We start from the raw sequence: 16,940 nt of genomic DNA, 5'->3' as shown, positions 1-16,940 counted from the left end.
GGTTTCCTGGCTAAATGGTAGTGGTCATTTTACCCTTTACTATGCTATTATAATACCTTTGGCTTTATCAGAACTTCATTTATTTATGTATTTATCTTGTTAAAACTCATGACCTTCTGTGGTTGCTTTTCTTTTCCTATTAGCTGATGCTGACTGAGCTATTTTTTTCCAATTACAGGGGACTTCACTTGAATTTTCCAACTGCAGAATGTGTAGTACCTTTAAAGGTAAATGAAAACTAAGACAAGTCATTTAAGTGCTAGTTATAACATTTAGTAGGTTAACCACATGCAAATAATTGACCCATGAGGAGTACAGTCAATAGTTCCTCTTTTTAGGAGAAAAGGTAAAAATAGGATTTATAAGAGAGTTTTGGGTAAACTGATTAGCTGGCAGATAGTTGGAATCATCTATGAACAGGGGTAGTCAACCTTTTTATACCTACTGCCCACTTTTGTATCTCTGTTAGTAGTAAAATTTTCTAACCGCCCACCGGTTCCACAGTAATGGTGATTTATAAAGTAGGGAAGTAACTTTATTTTATAAAATTTGTAAAGCAGAGTTACAGCAAGTTAAAGCATATAATAACAATTACTTACCGAGTACTTTATGTCGATTTTTTCATAAGTTTGGCAGAATAAATCTTTATAAAACAACTTACTATAGTTAAATCTACTTTGTTTATACGTTAGTTGCTCCGCTACCACCCACCATGAAAGCTGGAACACCCACTAGTGGGCAGTAGGGACCAGGTTGACTACCACTGATCTGTGAAGCTAATTTTGTCAGAGTAGCCAGAATGGATTAATCTTTTGCTTGCCAAATTCATGTTTGTTCAGTGAAAAACTGACTATGAAGTATTGGAAAGACTTATGCTTACTATTTAGTTACCAAGATACCTAGAAAGCCATTTATATTTGTAAAATTGTTTGGTCAGCATGCAGTAATAGTAAAGGAAAGTAATAGTAAAGGGAAGAGGGTTACTGATCCAGGCTTGGTACAGCAGTGAAGTACACAGACCTTCTTCAAATGGACTATATCTTTCTAGTGAGCAGAAATTAAGATCCACCAAACCATATTCCTTGTTTGGTTGCACCTTTTCTAAACTCTCAGGTATTAATCATTCCCTTTGTGGTAATGTTCTATAGATTGGTTAGAGTTTTTTATATAGACAGAGGGTTTTCCTGCTACTACATTTTAGTTGCCTTGATTATATTTGGCTCTTTCCAAATCTCAGACACCTCTTCTTCTTTTATTTTTCAAATAAATAATTATAAAAAACATAATAATGCATAATACATTTTTCATACTTAAAATGACTTTTTTTTTTTTTGTTTGTATTTTTCTGAAGCTGGAAACGGGGAGAGACAGTCAGACAGACTCCCGCATGCGCCCGACCGGGATCCACCCGGCACGCCCACCATGGGCGACGCTCTGCCCACCAGGGGGCGACGCTCTGCCCACCAGAGGGCGATGCTCTGCCCATCCTGGGCGTCGCCATGTTGCGACCAGAGCCACTCTAGCGCCTGGAGCAGAGGCCAAGGAGCCATCCCCAGCGCCCGGGCCATCTTTGCTCCAATGGAGCCTTGGCTGCGGGAGGGGAAGAGAGAGACAGAGAGGAAGGAGGGGGGGTGGAGAAGCAAATGGGCGCTTCTCCTATGTGCCCTGGCCGGGAATCGAACCCGGGTACCCCGCACGCCAGGCCGACGCTCTACCGCTGAGCCAACTGGCCAGGGCCATACTTAAAATGACTTTAAAATCGTATATACTTTTACATGTATTCATTATGTGAATGTTTATTTGGCTGTTGATATGAATTTTTCATCACTTTTGAGTACTTTATTGCTTTTGTTTAGGTTGGCAATGATGAATAAGCTGGAATTAAAGGAAGACAGGATACTGAAAGTTCGGTTTGTGGGAGATGATGATGTTCTTTACCACATTCTTGATAGAGAAGAAGGTACTAAGTGTTCATACAGTTGAAGATACCTTTGTAATGGTTATGGATTATTCAACTTTTTAAACTAATTTAACCTATTTTGAAAATAAAGTATACAGTATTTGATCTAGTAAGACTGTAGTTTCCTCTTTTCAAACTTTATTGGAAATTAAAAATAAGCCTTATGTAATATGAAATGCTCAGTAGTGTTAGTAAATAACTACCCATTGTGAGTGGAATAGGTAGTTATTTTGACACCCAGATATATACACTTTATTTTTTATTTTTATAAGAGTTTATTTGAGCCAAACTGAGGACATATGCCAGGGAGCAAGATCTCAAATGCTCCCAAAAATATACTTTTAAGTTCTTTGGATTTTTTTTGATACTTAGTTATATAAACTGTATAAGAGTAGTCTACTTTAATCAAAGAGAAACACTGAATTTTTTCCATTTTTTGGTAATGCTAATATAAGTAGTGCAATTTATTTACTTTATTAAATGTAAAGTTTAGAAAGAATTTATACCTGTCATGTTCTAATGCTTTGAATGTTCTTATAGGGGCTAAATTAAAAAAGGAGCGACCTCAACTTTTAGTCAGCACAAAAAAAGTAATAAAGAAGCCAGAATATGATTTGGAGGAGGATGGCCAAGAAGTCTTAAAAAATGAGAACTGTGTGGAAATTTTAGGACAAGATGTTCAAGGTACAGTACTTGGGAAGCAAGGGGGAATGTTTATTTCTAAATAGCCAAATTGCTTTGCAGGATACATAAAAGTAGTCTGGTAGATTAGGCGATGGTATACTACATTATTTTTTCCAAATTATTATTTTTTTACTGTAAATACACATAACACAGGGGTCGGGAACCTATGGCTCACAAGCCAGATGTGGCTCTTTTGATGGCTGCATCGGCTCACAGACAAATCTTTAATAAGAAAAATAATGTTAAAAATATAAAACATTCTCATGTATTACAATCCATTCATTTCCTACCGCTCATGTTCATGGTTGCGGGTGGCTGGAGCCAATCACAGCTGTCCTCCAGGACGACACCAAATTTTTATTGGATAATGTGTAATGTACACAGGTTGTTGTGAGGTCAGGAAGTAAACTTCCCTCCTTTTAATCAAGTAGTCAGCTAGCTAATTGCAGAAACCCTTCTGACAAAGAAGATGGCTAAAAGAAAAAAAGATGAGTATTGTACTTTTCAGCAGGAGTGGACAGAGGAATTCGCCTTTGTGAAGAGAGCAGGTTCTGCAGTGTGTCTAATATGCAATGATAAAATTGCATCGATGAAGTGGTCAAATTTAAAGTGGCACTTCGACACACGCCATACTACATTTACATCGAAATATCCAGCAGGGGACAGCAGGAAGAAAGCATGTCAAGAGCTACTGTGCAGAGCGCAAGCTAGTCAGCAGCAACTCTGTGTTTGGACCCAACAAGGTGACTGGAATTCGGCTAGCTTTGCCGGTGCTTTAGCAATTGTGAGAAATGGAAAGCCATTCACTGATGGGATTATGCCAAAACATTCATGCTTGATGTTTTGAACTTTCTGACGACTTTTTGGATAAAGACAAGATAAATGAATAAAAGACATGCCTCTGTCAGCAGGAACTGTTCATGATCGTACCATCATGATGGCAAATCAGATTGAGGCAACACAAATGAAGAACATTTCTCTTGCTTTGGATGAGGCAACAGACGTAAGCCATTTATCCCAGTTCAGCGTGATCGCAAGGTATGCTGTCGGTGACACACTACGTGAGGAAAGTCTTGCTGTTTTGCCTATGAAAGAGACAACAAGAGGGGAGGATTTATTCAAGTCTTTCACTGAGTTCACTAAAGAAAAACAATCTACCGGTAGATAAACTTATTTCGGTGTGTACTGATGGTGTTCCGTGCATGGTGGGGAAAAACAGGATTTGTAGCGCTCTTCATGAACATGAAAAGAGACCCATCCTAAGTTTTCACTGCAACCTACATCAGGAGGCGTTTTGTGCTCAGATGTGTGGCGAGCAGCTTGGTGAGGTGATGTCACTGGTTGTTTGGGTGGTCAACTTTATTGTTACCCGAGCTTTAAATGATCACCAGTTTAAAACACTGCTGGAAGAAGTTGGGAATAATTATCCTGGTCTGCTTCTGCACAGCAATGTGCATTGTCAAGAGGGAAGGTGCTCAGCCGTTTCGTGGCTTGTCTGAGCGAAATCTGGATTTTTCTTGAAATGAAAAACATCGAGCGTCCTGACTTAGCTAACACTGAGTGGCTCCTGAAGTTCTACTATCTCGTGGACATGACTGAACATCTGAACCAGCTCAATGTAAAAATGCAAGGTGTTGGAAAGACAGTCTTATCCCTTCAACAAGCAGTGTTTGCATTTGAAAGCAAGCTAGAACTCTTCATCGCTGACATTGAAACAGGACAGGTCATTTACTGCACTTTGAAAAACTGGGAGTTTAAAGATGCATGCACAGCAAGTGACCCTGCTCAACATCTTGATCTCCAGCAGCCAGCAGGCTTAACATCTAATCTGCAGTCATTCAAAGCGCGCTTTGGAGAATTTTGTAAGCGAACTTGTCTTTTTAAGTTCATCACCCATCCACACGAGTGTGCAGTGGACAGCGCCGACCTGAGTTACATCCCGGTGTCTCTGTCAGAAATTTTGAGCTACAAACTGCTGACCTAAAGGCCTCAGACATGTGGGTGAATAAGTTCAAGTCACTGAATGAAAATTTGGAAAGACTTGCACGACAGCAAGCAGAGTTGGTGAGCAAACACAAGTGGGGAGAAATGACAAAACTTCCATCCACGGACCAGCTGATTGTCAAAACTTGGATTGCGCTTCCTGTCACATACCACACACTGCAGCATGTGGGTATTGCTGTGCTGACAATGTTTGGCTCTACTTATGCATGTGAGCAGTCTCTCTCACATCTAAAGAACGTTAAGACCAACCTTCAATCACGTTTAATGGATGGAAGTCTCAACGCCTGGATGAAGTTTAACTTCACCACGTATCAACCAGACTACAAAGCCATCAGCAAAACCATGCAGCACCAGAAGTCGCATTAATGGTAAGAAGTACTTTATTCATCATTGGTTAGCAACAGCATAACAACGTTATTAAAAAGAATTCAGAGACTTACTGTACTTTAAAAGTGTTAGTCTTACATAAAATGCACACATTTACTTGTATTTAGTGTTAAACATATTGTATGGCTCTCACGGAATTACATTTTAAAATATGTGATGTTCATGGCTCTCTCAGCCAAAAAGGTTCCCTACCCCTGACATAACATAACATTTGACATCTTTACCATTTTTTTTTTAATTTGAGAGAGAGAAAGAGAGAAACATTTATTTGTTCATGCATTCATTGGTTGATTCTTGTATGTGCCCTGACTGGGGATCTAAGCCTCAACCTTGGTGTATAGGGATGATGCTTTAACCAGCTGAGCTACCTGGCCAGGGCTCTTTACCATTTTTAAGAGTATAGTTCAGTTGTGTTAAATATATTCAAAATATTGTGCTACCATCACCACCATCCATTTCCAAAACTTTTCATGTATTGTACTATATTAAAATATTTCTTTTTTTTAATTAATTAATTAATTTTTTTTTTTTTTTTTTACAGAGACAGAGAGTCAGAGAGAGAGATAGACAGGGATAGACAGATAGGAACGGAGAGATGAGAAGCATCAATCATTAGTTTTTCTTTGCGCATTGCGACACCTTAGTTGTTCATTGATTGCTTTCTCATATGTGCCTTGACCACGGCCTTCAGCAGATCGAGTAACCCCTTGCTCGAGCCAGTGACCTTGGGTCCAAGCTGGTGAGCTTTTGCTCAAACCAGATGAGCCCACACTCAAGCTGGTGACGTCAGAGTCTCGAACCTGGGTCCTCAGCATCCCAGTCCAACACTCTATCCACTATGCCACCGCCTGGTCAGGCTTAACATATTTCTCATGAGGAAAGCATTGCTTCAGATTTTTTCTCTACAGTTGAAAAGGCTGGAAGTAAGTTATTTTTAAGATATTTATATTTTTAACTAATTTGAAATCATTTCAAATTATTACCTTGATCTTTTTTATAGAAAGAGTTAAAAGGAATATTCCAAGAAATAATGTCATTCCAACTAATATATGTCAGATTCCTGCCAAATTATATTTAAAAGTTTTTAGGTTTGAGCCCGACCAGGTGGTGGCACAGTGGATAGAGCATCAGACTGGGATGCGGAAGGACCCAGGTTCGAGACCCCCAGGTCGCCAGCTTGAGCGCGGGCTCATCTGGCTTGAGCAAAAAGCTCACCAGCTTGGACCCAAGGTCGCTGGCTCCAGCAAGGGGTTACTCAGTCTGCTGAAGGCCCGTGGTCAAGGCACATATGAGAAAGCAATCAATGAACAACTAAGAAGTCACAACGCGCAACGAAAAAAAAACTAATGATTGATGCTTCTCATCTCTCTCCATTCCTGTCTGTCTGTCTCTGTCTATCTCTGCCTCTGTAAAAACAAACAAAAAAAACAACTGAGAGACTTTACTTTCATGGATCTCCTAGTCTGTCTCCCTCATGTACATATTTTTTTACTCATATGTGGCTTATAAATTGCCATCATGAGTACTCCTAACTTTTTTCTCACGTCTTGAGTCAATGCTTCTACTTTTGTTCCCAGTGTTAAGTGACTTGGTGCATAAAATGACCACTGTCCCTCAGGATTACTGGGCAAGGTGGAGTCTCTAAAATGTGTTCCAATAGAGAGTTGACATTTTTAGAACTTATTACAAATAGAACTTTGGATTCTTTTTTTTTTAATTGATTTTCCATTGATTTGAGAGAGAGGAAAGGAGAGAGAGAAAAAAGAAGCATCGTCACTTAGTTGTCCACTCATTGTTTTCTTCTCGTATGTGACCTGACCACGGGTTGAACTCGCATCCTCAGACAACATTATCCACAGAGCTACCCAGCCAGGGCTGAGCTTTGGATTCTTGACTACCTATTATACTAGAGCTAAGGATATTGAAAGCAATATATATATATATTTAAATATTTTCTTAAAATGTTTTCTTACTATATTTGGAGTAGAAACTTAGAATTTTCAACCTTTTTCACCTAACAGCATTCACAGCAATAATATTTGGAAGCATACTGGAATAAATGGAGAATGCTCCAGACTGGGGACAAATGCCCTGGGGCAGTTGTCCCCAACCCCCGGGTCGCGGACCGATACCAGTCCATAGGCCATTTGGTACCGGTCCGCAGAGAAAGAATAAATAACTTACATTATTTCTGTTTTACTTATATTTAAGTCTGAATGATGTTTTATTTTTAAAAAATGACCAGAGTCCCTCTGTTACATCCGTCTAAGACTCACTCTTGATGCTTGTCTCGGTCACGTGATACATTTATCCGTCCCACTCTAAAGGCCAGTCCGTGAAAATATTTTCTGACTTTAAACCGGTCTGTGGCCCAAAAGAGGTTGGGGACTACTGCCCTAGGGCTTTCGACTCTTGTCCTCACCCACCATGCAGGTCCTGACTGGCATCCTCAAAGGCCAGTCAGCACACTAGTAACCTATGCCTTTAATTTCTGAAGACTGGTTGGGAAATTTTGCCTAGAGCAATGTTTTTCAATCTCCTCTTTTTTAAAATTAGCCTCTAAGGAGCCTTTTAAAACATTTTCTCCTGGAAATGCTGAGGTCGCCGGTTCGAAACCCTGGGCTTGCCTGGTCAAGGCACATAGGGAAGTTGATACTTCCAGCTCCTCCCCCCCTTCTCTCTCTGTCTCTCTCTCCTCTCTCTCCCTCTCTGTCTCTCTCCTCTCTAAAAATGAATAAATAAAATTAAAAAAAAAATTTTTAAAAGCCTGACCTGTGGTGGCGCAGTGGATAAAGCATCGACCTGGAAATGCTGAGGTTGCCGGTTCAAAACCCTGGGCTTGCCTGGTCAAGGCACATATGGGAGTTGATGCTTTCAGCTCCTCCCCCTTCTCTCTCTCTGTCTCCTCTCTCTCTCTCTCTCTCTCTCTCTCTCTCCTTTCTAAAATGAATAAATAAAATTAAATTTAAAAAAAATTAAAAAAAAAAAACATTTTCTCCTAATCACCCCTGTCCATGAAATTAAAAAGTAAATGTTTTTTTTTGGCGACAGAGACAGACAGGAAGGGAGAGAGATGAGAAGGATCAATTTTTCGTTGAGGCTCCTTAGTCTCCTTAATTGTCCATTGATTGCTTTCTCATATATGCCTTGACCTGGGGGCTACAGCAGAGTGAATGACCCCTTGCTCAAGCCAGTGACCGTGGTGGGCTCAAACCAGCGATCTTGGGCTTTAAGCTCAGAGACCTTTGGGCTCAAGGCAAAGACCCCGTGCTCAAGCTGGTGAGCCCATTCTCAAGCCAGTGACCTCGGGGTATCAAACATGGGTCCGCAACGTCCCAGTCTGACGCTCTATCCACTGCATCACCGCCTGGTCAGGCTGAATAGATATTCTAGTCTGGACGGTTTTTTTAATGGACCTTTTTTTTTTTTTTAAGATTGCATTTATTGGTTTTTAGAGAGAAGAGAGATAAAGAGGGGTTGGGTGGACCAGGAAACATCAGCTTGTAGTTGCTTCCCATATGTGCCTTGACTAGGCAAGCCCAGGGTTTCCAACCAGCGACCTCAGCATTCCAGGTCGAATGCTTTACCCACTCAGCCACCACAGGTCAGGCTCAGTAGACTTTTTAAAAACAAATTTTACATATATGTTTTTGTGTATCTGAATGTTTTTTTGTTTTAAATTTTATATAAGTAGTATCATGGTCTGTTGTGTACTTTTAAATATTTTATGTATAAATATGTTATATATATATATATATATATATATATTTTTTTTTTTTTTTTACAGAGACAGAGAGAGAGTCAGAGAGAGGGATAGACAGACAGGAACAGAGAGAGATGAGAAGCATCAATCATCAGTTTTTCGTTGCGACACCTTAGTTGTTCATTGATTGCTTTCTTATATGTGCCTTGACCGTGGGCCTTCAGCAGACCGAGTAACCCCTTACTTGAGCCAGCGACCTTGGGCTCAAGCTGGTTAGCTTTTGGCTCAAGCCAGATGAGCCTGCGTTCAAGCTGGCGACCTCGGGGTCTGGAACCTGGGTTTTTTCCGCATCCCAGTTCGACGCTCTGTCCACTGCGCCACCGCCTGGTCAGGCATGTGTTAGATAGATCTTTGTGTAAGGCAGTGATGGGTACAAATCTTTTTAGTTAAAATTTATCTTTTTTTTTTTTTGTTAAATGGTGTTGTTCATAAACTCATTTAGTATTTTCTCTTTCAGAATCCTTGAAACACGGCGCTGCTACCATTGGTGGGAATAAAGTTTATTCTTTTCAGAATAGGAAACACCCTAAAAAGATGGCTAAATTAGGTATGTTGATATTTTTATTTATATCATATTTGTAATCACTATTCACTTTTTCTAAGAAGGTATGTTTAATCACATTCTCTATTGTATTCCTTAAAAAATTGATGAGAGATGTCATTTTATATCTTATGTTATCATGCATACTTAAAAAGTCATTGGTTTTTATTTTTTCATGCTCAGGTGTCTTCTGTTCTCAGCTAGGTTCTAAGCTTCTTAAAAGTAGGAACGTTGTCTTCCTTTTCTTCCTACAACAGCTAGCATAGGTTCTTAATAAGTTTTTGTTATGTAAATGAGTGACTTAAGATACATAGGCATATTCTGAATTTATTACATAAGACTTTTACATATATATAGAAAAATATTGTTTGTATTATAGAAAACTTTATATAGAATTGTTGGGAATGAACTGTTCTAACATTTTTTTAACCAAATTACCACTTAATATCAGTTACACGTGAATTACTGATTTTCAGAGAATTAGACTATAATAAATTACATATAACATTAAAATTAAACTGACAATTTAATTCTTTTAAAAAATTCAAATGGCACTATATTCGGATTTTGTGGTATGAGTAGTTATCACTTTTGAAAGCTTTGAGGAAAGAAAATAGCATGTGAAAGCACCTTGAAAATTAAGGTGGCCCATATGAAAGTTTGGGAATACTAAAGAATAAAGAGCAATAGAGTATAATGGATGTATGTAAGGACTTATTTATAATTATAAAGAGCAACATAGATTTTTTTTTTTCAGAGACAGAGAGAGAGTCAGAGATAGGGACAGACAGACAGGAACAGAGAGAGACGAGAAGCATCAATCATCAGCTTTTTGTTGCAACACCCCAGGTGTTCATTGATTGCTTTCTCATATGTGCCTTGAGCAGGGGCCTTCAGCAGACCAAGTAACCCTTGCTCGAGCCAGCGACCTTGGGTCCCACCTGGTGAGCTTTGCTGAAACCAGATGAGCCCGTGCTCAAGTTGGCGACCTCGGGGTCTCGAACCTGGGTCCTCTGCATCCCAGTCCGATGCTCTATCCACTGCGCCACCACCTGGTCAGGGAGATTTCTTAAGTGGTATATTTTTATGTAGTCATTCTAGCCAATGTAAATGTTCAAGGTCAAGCAGAAAGCGCTCTTATTTAGTGTTGGCACTGATGAGGAACCTATAAGAAGTAATTATAAGACCTGTTTCTGAAAATAATATGATTTAGTCATTTGCAAAATTCAGTTTTTTTGAAAGATGTAATATTAAATACACCATTCATTTGAACCTAACATTGTACATACAATAATTTACATTAATTGATGTCTTTTTTGTTTTTTTATGTGTTTTTTTTAATCTGCATTAAGATAAAGGTTTTTCAATCTGTAAAAATAACTGAATTCTGTATATGCTCTGAGAAACCAGAGAAGAAATGCTAATGTAATTATGAGAGGGAGGATCAGTTAGACACCAAGACCAAAATGAAGCCTGAGGAGAGTGAAACAGGACAAAGAACATTGGAGAAAGAGGAGCACTAACAGTAAAAAGAATGAAATCCCAGAGGAGTAATCAGGTAGAAGTTCTCCAAGTGGATCATCAACATGCACATAACCATAATGATATATTTTATATTGGTATGTGCTGCAGGAAACATTGTTATGTAGTGCGTTTTCATCATCATGTCTGAAAGAAATGTAGTCATGAAAAGATAATTTTCTGGATAATTTGAGACTTACTTTGATTTCCAAAATTTGAGTTTAGTTAGGACCTCTGTTCAGTTGTGATGCTCTTCAAAGAGTTTCTTTTACTTATAAGCATTAGTGCTAATTGTGTTTATATCTAAATATATCAATAAAATAGAATGCCTTAATATTTTCTTTCCCATTGATTTGAGAGAGGAAGAGAGAAGCATCAACTCATTTGTTCCACTTAGTTGTGCCATTGATGGCTTCTCATATGTGCCCTGACTAACCGAGGCTTGAACCTGTGACTTCAGGTTTGAGCCAGCAACCCCAGGATCCAGCTGGTGATTGGTACCCCAGGAGGACACTATCCACTGCAACACCAGCCAGGGCTGAGCGCCTTAAATTTTTTTTTTTTAAGTGAGAGTAGGGAAGTTACAGAGACAAACTCCCAAATGTGTTCTGACAGGGATCTACCTGGCAAGCCCTGTCTGGGCCGATGCTCTGCCCATTTGGGGCCACTTGTAACCAAGCTAGTTTTAGCACCTCAGGTGGAGTCTCCTCAGAGCCATCCTTATCTCCTGGGGCTGATGTGCTTGAATCAGTTAAGCCATGGCTGTGGGAGGTGAAGAAAGAGTAAAGGGGTGGGTGGGGAAAGGAGATGATCGCCTATCCTGTGTGCCCTGACTGGTAATTGAATCCGGGACTTCCACACACTGGGTTGACGCTCTACTGCTGAGCCAACTGGCCAGGGCCTGAAAGCCTTAATATTTTTAAAATAACTTTTCATCTTACAGAAAATCATATATTACCCTAAGTATAAATGATGATTAAAATAATTGAGCTAACCATGATATAGGGCTAGAAATAGATCACAGAATAGATCGGAAGGCTTTGTAAATATAGACATGTCTAGGAGGAGTAAATAAATGCAAACAAAAGAGTAAAGGCAGAAATACTAAGTAGAAAGGATGGTGAGTTCTAACAACTTGGAGAAAGATAATTAAACAACTTGGAGAAAGATAACCTTAGGGAAATTGAAAATAGATTGGTTAAAAAGGATCAGATAATAACCTGATGAGAAACTATCGTAAGGCAAAGAGGAATTATACTTTAACATTTCCAATATGTTGGAGACCAGTTGTGAAAAATACAATACAAATGAATTTTTAGAAAAATAAAAGACATGCAAGTTTATGTTCTTCTAATTTTTATTATTAGAGTCAATAAATAACCATACATGAATGACTCTTGTTGTTTTTCCTCTTCAACTCCCATTTCTTTCTTTTTTGATTTTTTCTGTTGTTTAATAATTATTTTAAAGCAGATAGAGAATTTTTTTTTTAATTCTTCTGAAGTGAGAAGTGGGGAGGCAGACAGACTCCTGCATGTGCCTGACCGGGATCCACCTGGCACGCCCACCAGAGTGTTGCTCCGCTGTGACTGGAGCCATCCTCAGTGCCTGAGGCGGAGGCCATGGAGCCGTCCTCAGCGCCCAGACCAACTTTGCTCCCATGGAGCCTTGGCTGCGGGAAGGGAAGAGAGAGACAGAGGAAGGAGAGGGGGAGGGGTGGAGAAGCAGATGTGTGCTTCTCCTGTGTGCCCTGACTGGGGATTGAACCGAGACTTCCACACGCTGGGCCGATTCTCTACCGCTGAGCCAACCGGCCAGGGCTGATGATTTTTTATTTCCATAAAGAACCAAAATGATCTCACTTAACTTACTTTGTACCTTGTGGCTTTTTGATGTGAAGTTTTTTTCCTAGCCTGTGGATCAGCAGCATTTATCCAAAAATGGTATATTGTTCAAGTGTAGTTGGAAGGCTAAGGCCTGAGCTTTAGGCATACCTACAGGTAGACTGTTGGGGAGGATGAGGACAGTGAAGAAGAGATGGACTAACTACCAACAGTAGCCAGGGGACCAGGTTAATGTTATTGAACCCAAATGGAATAATAATTTCAAAGAACGATTAAAAAAATACTAGTGAGCCTGACTAGGCAATGGTGCAGTGGATGGAGTGTTGGCCTGCGACGCTGAGGACACATGTTCAAAACCCTGAGGTTGCTGTCTTGAGCACAGGCTCACCAGCTTGAGCACTGGGTTGCCCGCTTCAGCGTGGAATCATAGACATGACTCCATGTACACTGGCTTGAAGTCCAAGGTCTCTGGCTTGAACCCAAGGTCATTAGTTTGAGCAAGGGGTCACTGGCTTGGCTGGAGCTCCCTGGTCAAGGCACATATGAGAAAGCAATCAATGAACAACTAATGTGCTGCAACAAGGAATTGATGTTTCTCATTTGTCTCCTGTACTGCCTGTCTGTCTCTGTCTCTCTCTTTTTCTCTATCGCTAAAAAAAAACCCCAAAAATCTCTAGTGAGTGATACAGAGACCAAGAAGGTTAAGAAAAAAAAGAAGCCAGTGCTTTTATGGGGACTCTCAGTATCTTGGGTCAATTTTAAGATAGGCTAGAAAGAGTTTGAGTAAGTAAGTGGCTTTAATTTACACAAATTCAACTATATTTTCTCTCTTCTTTTTTTTTTAAAGAGATAATAGGTAGATTTTTTAAAGAATTTATGTGAGTGAAATAATGGACAATCTATTATTGTCCTTTAAAAGGTATTATATATATAATATAAATTTCTTCTGTTTACAGCTTCAGAATTAGCAAAAACACCAAGAAAAAATGTGTCATTCAGTTTGAAGAATGATCCTGAAATTACAGTAAATATTCCTCAATGTAGTAAGGGTAAGATTTTACCTCAGTTCTTTGAAGAGGGTTTTCATAGTTGCTTCAAGTTATAATATGTTACTTTTTCCCTTGTCGTAAGTGTATTTTTATATATTTTATTTTCTATTCTGAAAATTCATTCTACAAAATGCAGTTAGTAGCCCCACCTGTGTGCCTTAGTATACCCGTATTTAGCTATCAATAAATATTGCTATTGGTTTTAGTTGTACAGATTGAGAGGACCAACTAGAAACAATCTTAAAATCCTATTGTCATTTGCTTGAGGCAGCCAAATGTTCATGGAAGATTTGCTCTGGCAGATATTTGAAATGATGCCTTGGGAGTGTGGAAGTTTTATAATTTGTGGAGAATATGCAACAATTGTTTTTGATTGACCCATTCCAACTACATTTAACAGTGTAGATTTTAAATAATGAACACTGAAAAGGACTCTATTTTTCCTTGTTACATGAATGCTACAGAAATGCAGGACATTGCTGGCACTAATGGGAGTAATTATGTAATTAATAGTGACAACTCAATCTCTAGTGGAGATGCAATTAATTGAGATTTCAATAATATGTGGTGGCTTCTGGGTAGAAACTACATCTTTGCTTTTAATGAAATTTAAGACTGTGACAAAAACTGAAGTTTTATTTATTTATTTATTTATTTTATTTTATTTTTTTGTATTTTTCTGAAGCTGGAAACGGGGAGGCAGACAGACAGACTCCCACATGTGCCCAACCCGGATCCACCCAGCATGCCCAGCAGGGGGCGATGCTCTGTTGCAACCAGAGCCATTCTAGTGCCTGAGGCAGAGGCCACAGAGCCATCCCCAGCGCCCGGGCCATCTTTGCTCCAGTGGAGTCTTGGCTGCAGGAGGGGAAGAGAGAGACAGAGAGGAAGGAGAGGGGGAGGGTGGAGAAGCAGATGGGTGCTTCTCCTGTGTGCCCTGGCCGGGAATCAAACCCGGGACTCCTGCATGCCAGGCCGACGCTCTACCACTGAGCCAACCGGCCAGGGCTTGAAGTATTATTTATAGTAAGTAATAGCTTTTTGTTTGATTCTTTAGGACAATTGACTTCAGAGGAAGTTCAGTTGAAGGTAAGCAATTGACTGAAAAACAAGCAAAGTGAGCCCTGATGGAAAATATCGATTTGTCTCTTAATTTATATAGTACTTTATAATTTACAGGTATTTGCTAATTAAGTACCTAACTTATAAGTGAAGGATCTGAGGTTAAGAGGGATGAAGTGACTTGTCTGAGTTCACCTCGCTAGGAAGAAGAAAAGCTGGAAAAGGAAGCCATGTCCCTTGGACTCTGCTGTCATGCCTTTTTGTGTTGGAATTATCCCTTGATATATCCAACTTAGTAGACCTAATCTGAAAATTTTATGGTTTTGTTTTGTTTTGCTTATTGTATAAAATATTAAGATCCATTAAATCCGTAGTCTATCCTTTTAGGATTTACATTTGAAAATTAAGTTGGGCCTGACCTGTGATGGCGCAGTGGATAGTGTTGACCTGGAATACTGAGGTTGTTGGTTCAAAACCCTGGGCCTGCCCAGTCAAGGCACATATGGGAGTTGATGCTTCCTGTTCCTCCCCCCTTACTCTCTCTCCCTCTCTCTTCCTCCCCCTGCTCCCCTTTCTAAAATGAATAAATAAAAAAAACCCACTAAATGAAAATTAAGCCAGCTATGGTAAATTCATACCATCGTTGCTGAAAGAAACTGACAATATTTATTCTCTCCTTTATGTGCTTGTAGTTTACTTATTTCTTTTTTTTTTCGTTGAATGAAAACAAATCACTTTAAAAAAAAATTTTTTTTAAGGCTTCACTTATTTTTTCAGAGAGAGAAAAAGAAGGGAGGAGGAGCAGAAAGCATCACCTCCCATATGTGCCTTGCCCAGGCAAGCCCAGGGTTTCAAACCAGTGACCTCAGTGTTCTAAGTCTATGCTTTTATCCACTGCGCCACCACAGGTCAGGCTAGTTTTGTGTTTTCATTATGCCTTGCCAAGTGGCTGTGCCTGCATGTGGGCAAGATGGGGTAGGACATATCCATGACAATGAGTATATAAGTGGTGAGTGTGTCCAACTCTGGGTGACTATAGATTTAGACATTTCTGGACCTGTGTGCAAGCTAAATTTACACCCCTTATAAGAATGTGAGTATTCAGGGCTGTGCTTTGGCCTGTGTAGGAATATCCTATTTAGGCAATCTAGGGGTGAGATTAGACATGTTAGAGACTCCTTTGTCTTTAATAATGCTTCTTTCTTGTATTATATTGTATATTTTAGCACTATAAAAGAAAAGAAATCATTTCCATAATCCAATCAATAATTTAGGTATATCAGCGAATTATTTTTTAAGTTATGGATCACAATATGTTAGTGGATCATGTCAGTTCCCCAGGGGACCATCAGAAAACCTGTTAATAAAACTACTGTACCTACCACAGTAAGAGAAAACATCACTAGGACAGAATCTTAGTGTACTGTCTCAGATGGGGGAGTTCAGGAGCGAATATGTGTAGGGCTTGTGGAGGTCTGGCCTTAAGGGGTTTAAGGCACATCTGTCAAGAGGAGGAACTGATCTGTGTTAGACAGAATTCATGACATGATATTTTAGGATTGATGGAAACAGTGAAGAGAGAATCGAACTAAGTCTTAGTAAGTAAAGTACTCTTTGATAAGCACACTCTTACACTCGTGAGTAATCCGTTGTCCTAATGGGAGAACAGGTTACCCAAATAAGCAAACTGTTGGGAAGTGGTTATTTTGACACAGGTGTCTCAGACCTGATAATTAAGCTATGTGGATGGAGGTTGTTTCAACTCTTGATCTTAAAATCAATTTAGTAGGACATGACTTGTAGTTTAAAAAATAAAAGATAATAAAAATAGAAATTTTCTATTTTGCAAGTATTATTTCATTGTGATATTTGTATATGTGTACTGGATGAAGATGGCAAAATGTAAAAAAAATTTTTTTGAGGGTCTAGATCAAAAAAGTTTGAAACATACTTCATAAATCCATTGGGACCAGCTCAATTATTATAGTACTATTATTGATATCACAATTAAAAATTTATTAACATTTGTTTCTGTGACACCTGTGAATTTCTACCATATTAAAAGGCCCATTGCCACTGCTTCATTGCCCATTTTCTTGTTTACTCACCATCAATGGACATTAAT

At 39.2% G+C, this 16,940-nt stretch overlaps 1 protein-coding gene across 2 annotated transcripts in view; it reads left to right on the top strand.

Moving 5' to 3' along the window:
- The window catches only part of ORC2 (origin recognition complex subunit 2), a 57,005-nt gene that overhangs the window by 7,535 nt on the left and 32,530 nt on the right, over positions 1-16,940 (top strand). For both annotated transcript variants that reach the window (XM_066346127.1, XM_066346126.1), the window contains 6 exons: positions 179-227; positions 1,857-1,960; positions 2,501-2,644; positions 9,256-9,345; positions 13,661-13,753; positions 14,811-14,842. In XM_066346127.1, the coding sequence (XP_066202224.1) occupies positions 1,864-1,960; positions 2,501-2,644; positions 9,256-9,345; positions 13,661-13,753; positions 14,811-14,842 (456 nt within the window). In that variant the 5' untranslated portion in view covers positions 179-227; positions 1,857-1,863. The remainder of the gene's footprint in view (positions 1-178; positions 228-1,856; positions 1,961-2,500; positions 2,645-9,255; positions 9,346-13,660; positions 13,754-14,810; positions 14,843-16,940) is intronic.

The sequence above is a fragment of the Saccopteryx leptura genome, chromosome 7, assembly GCF_036850995.1.
Source record: "Saccopteryx leptura isolate mSacLep1 chromosome 7, mSacLep1_pri_phased_curated, whole genome shotgun sequence".
Lineage (NCBI taxonomy): Eukaryota > Metazoa > Chordata > Mammalia > Chiroptera > Emballonuridae > Saccopteryx > Saccopteryx leptura.
This window is presented reverse-complemented; position numbering and strand designations above follow the sequence as displayed.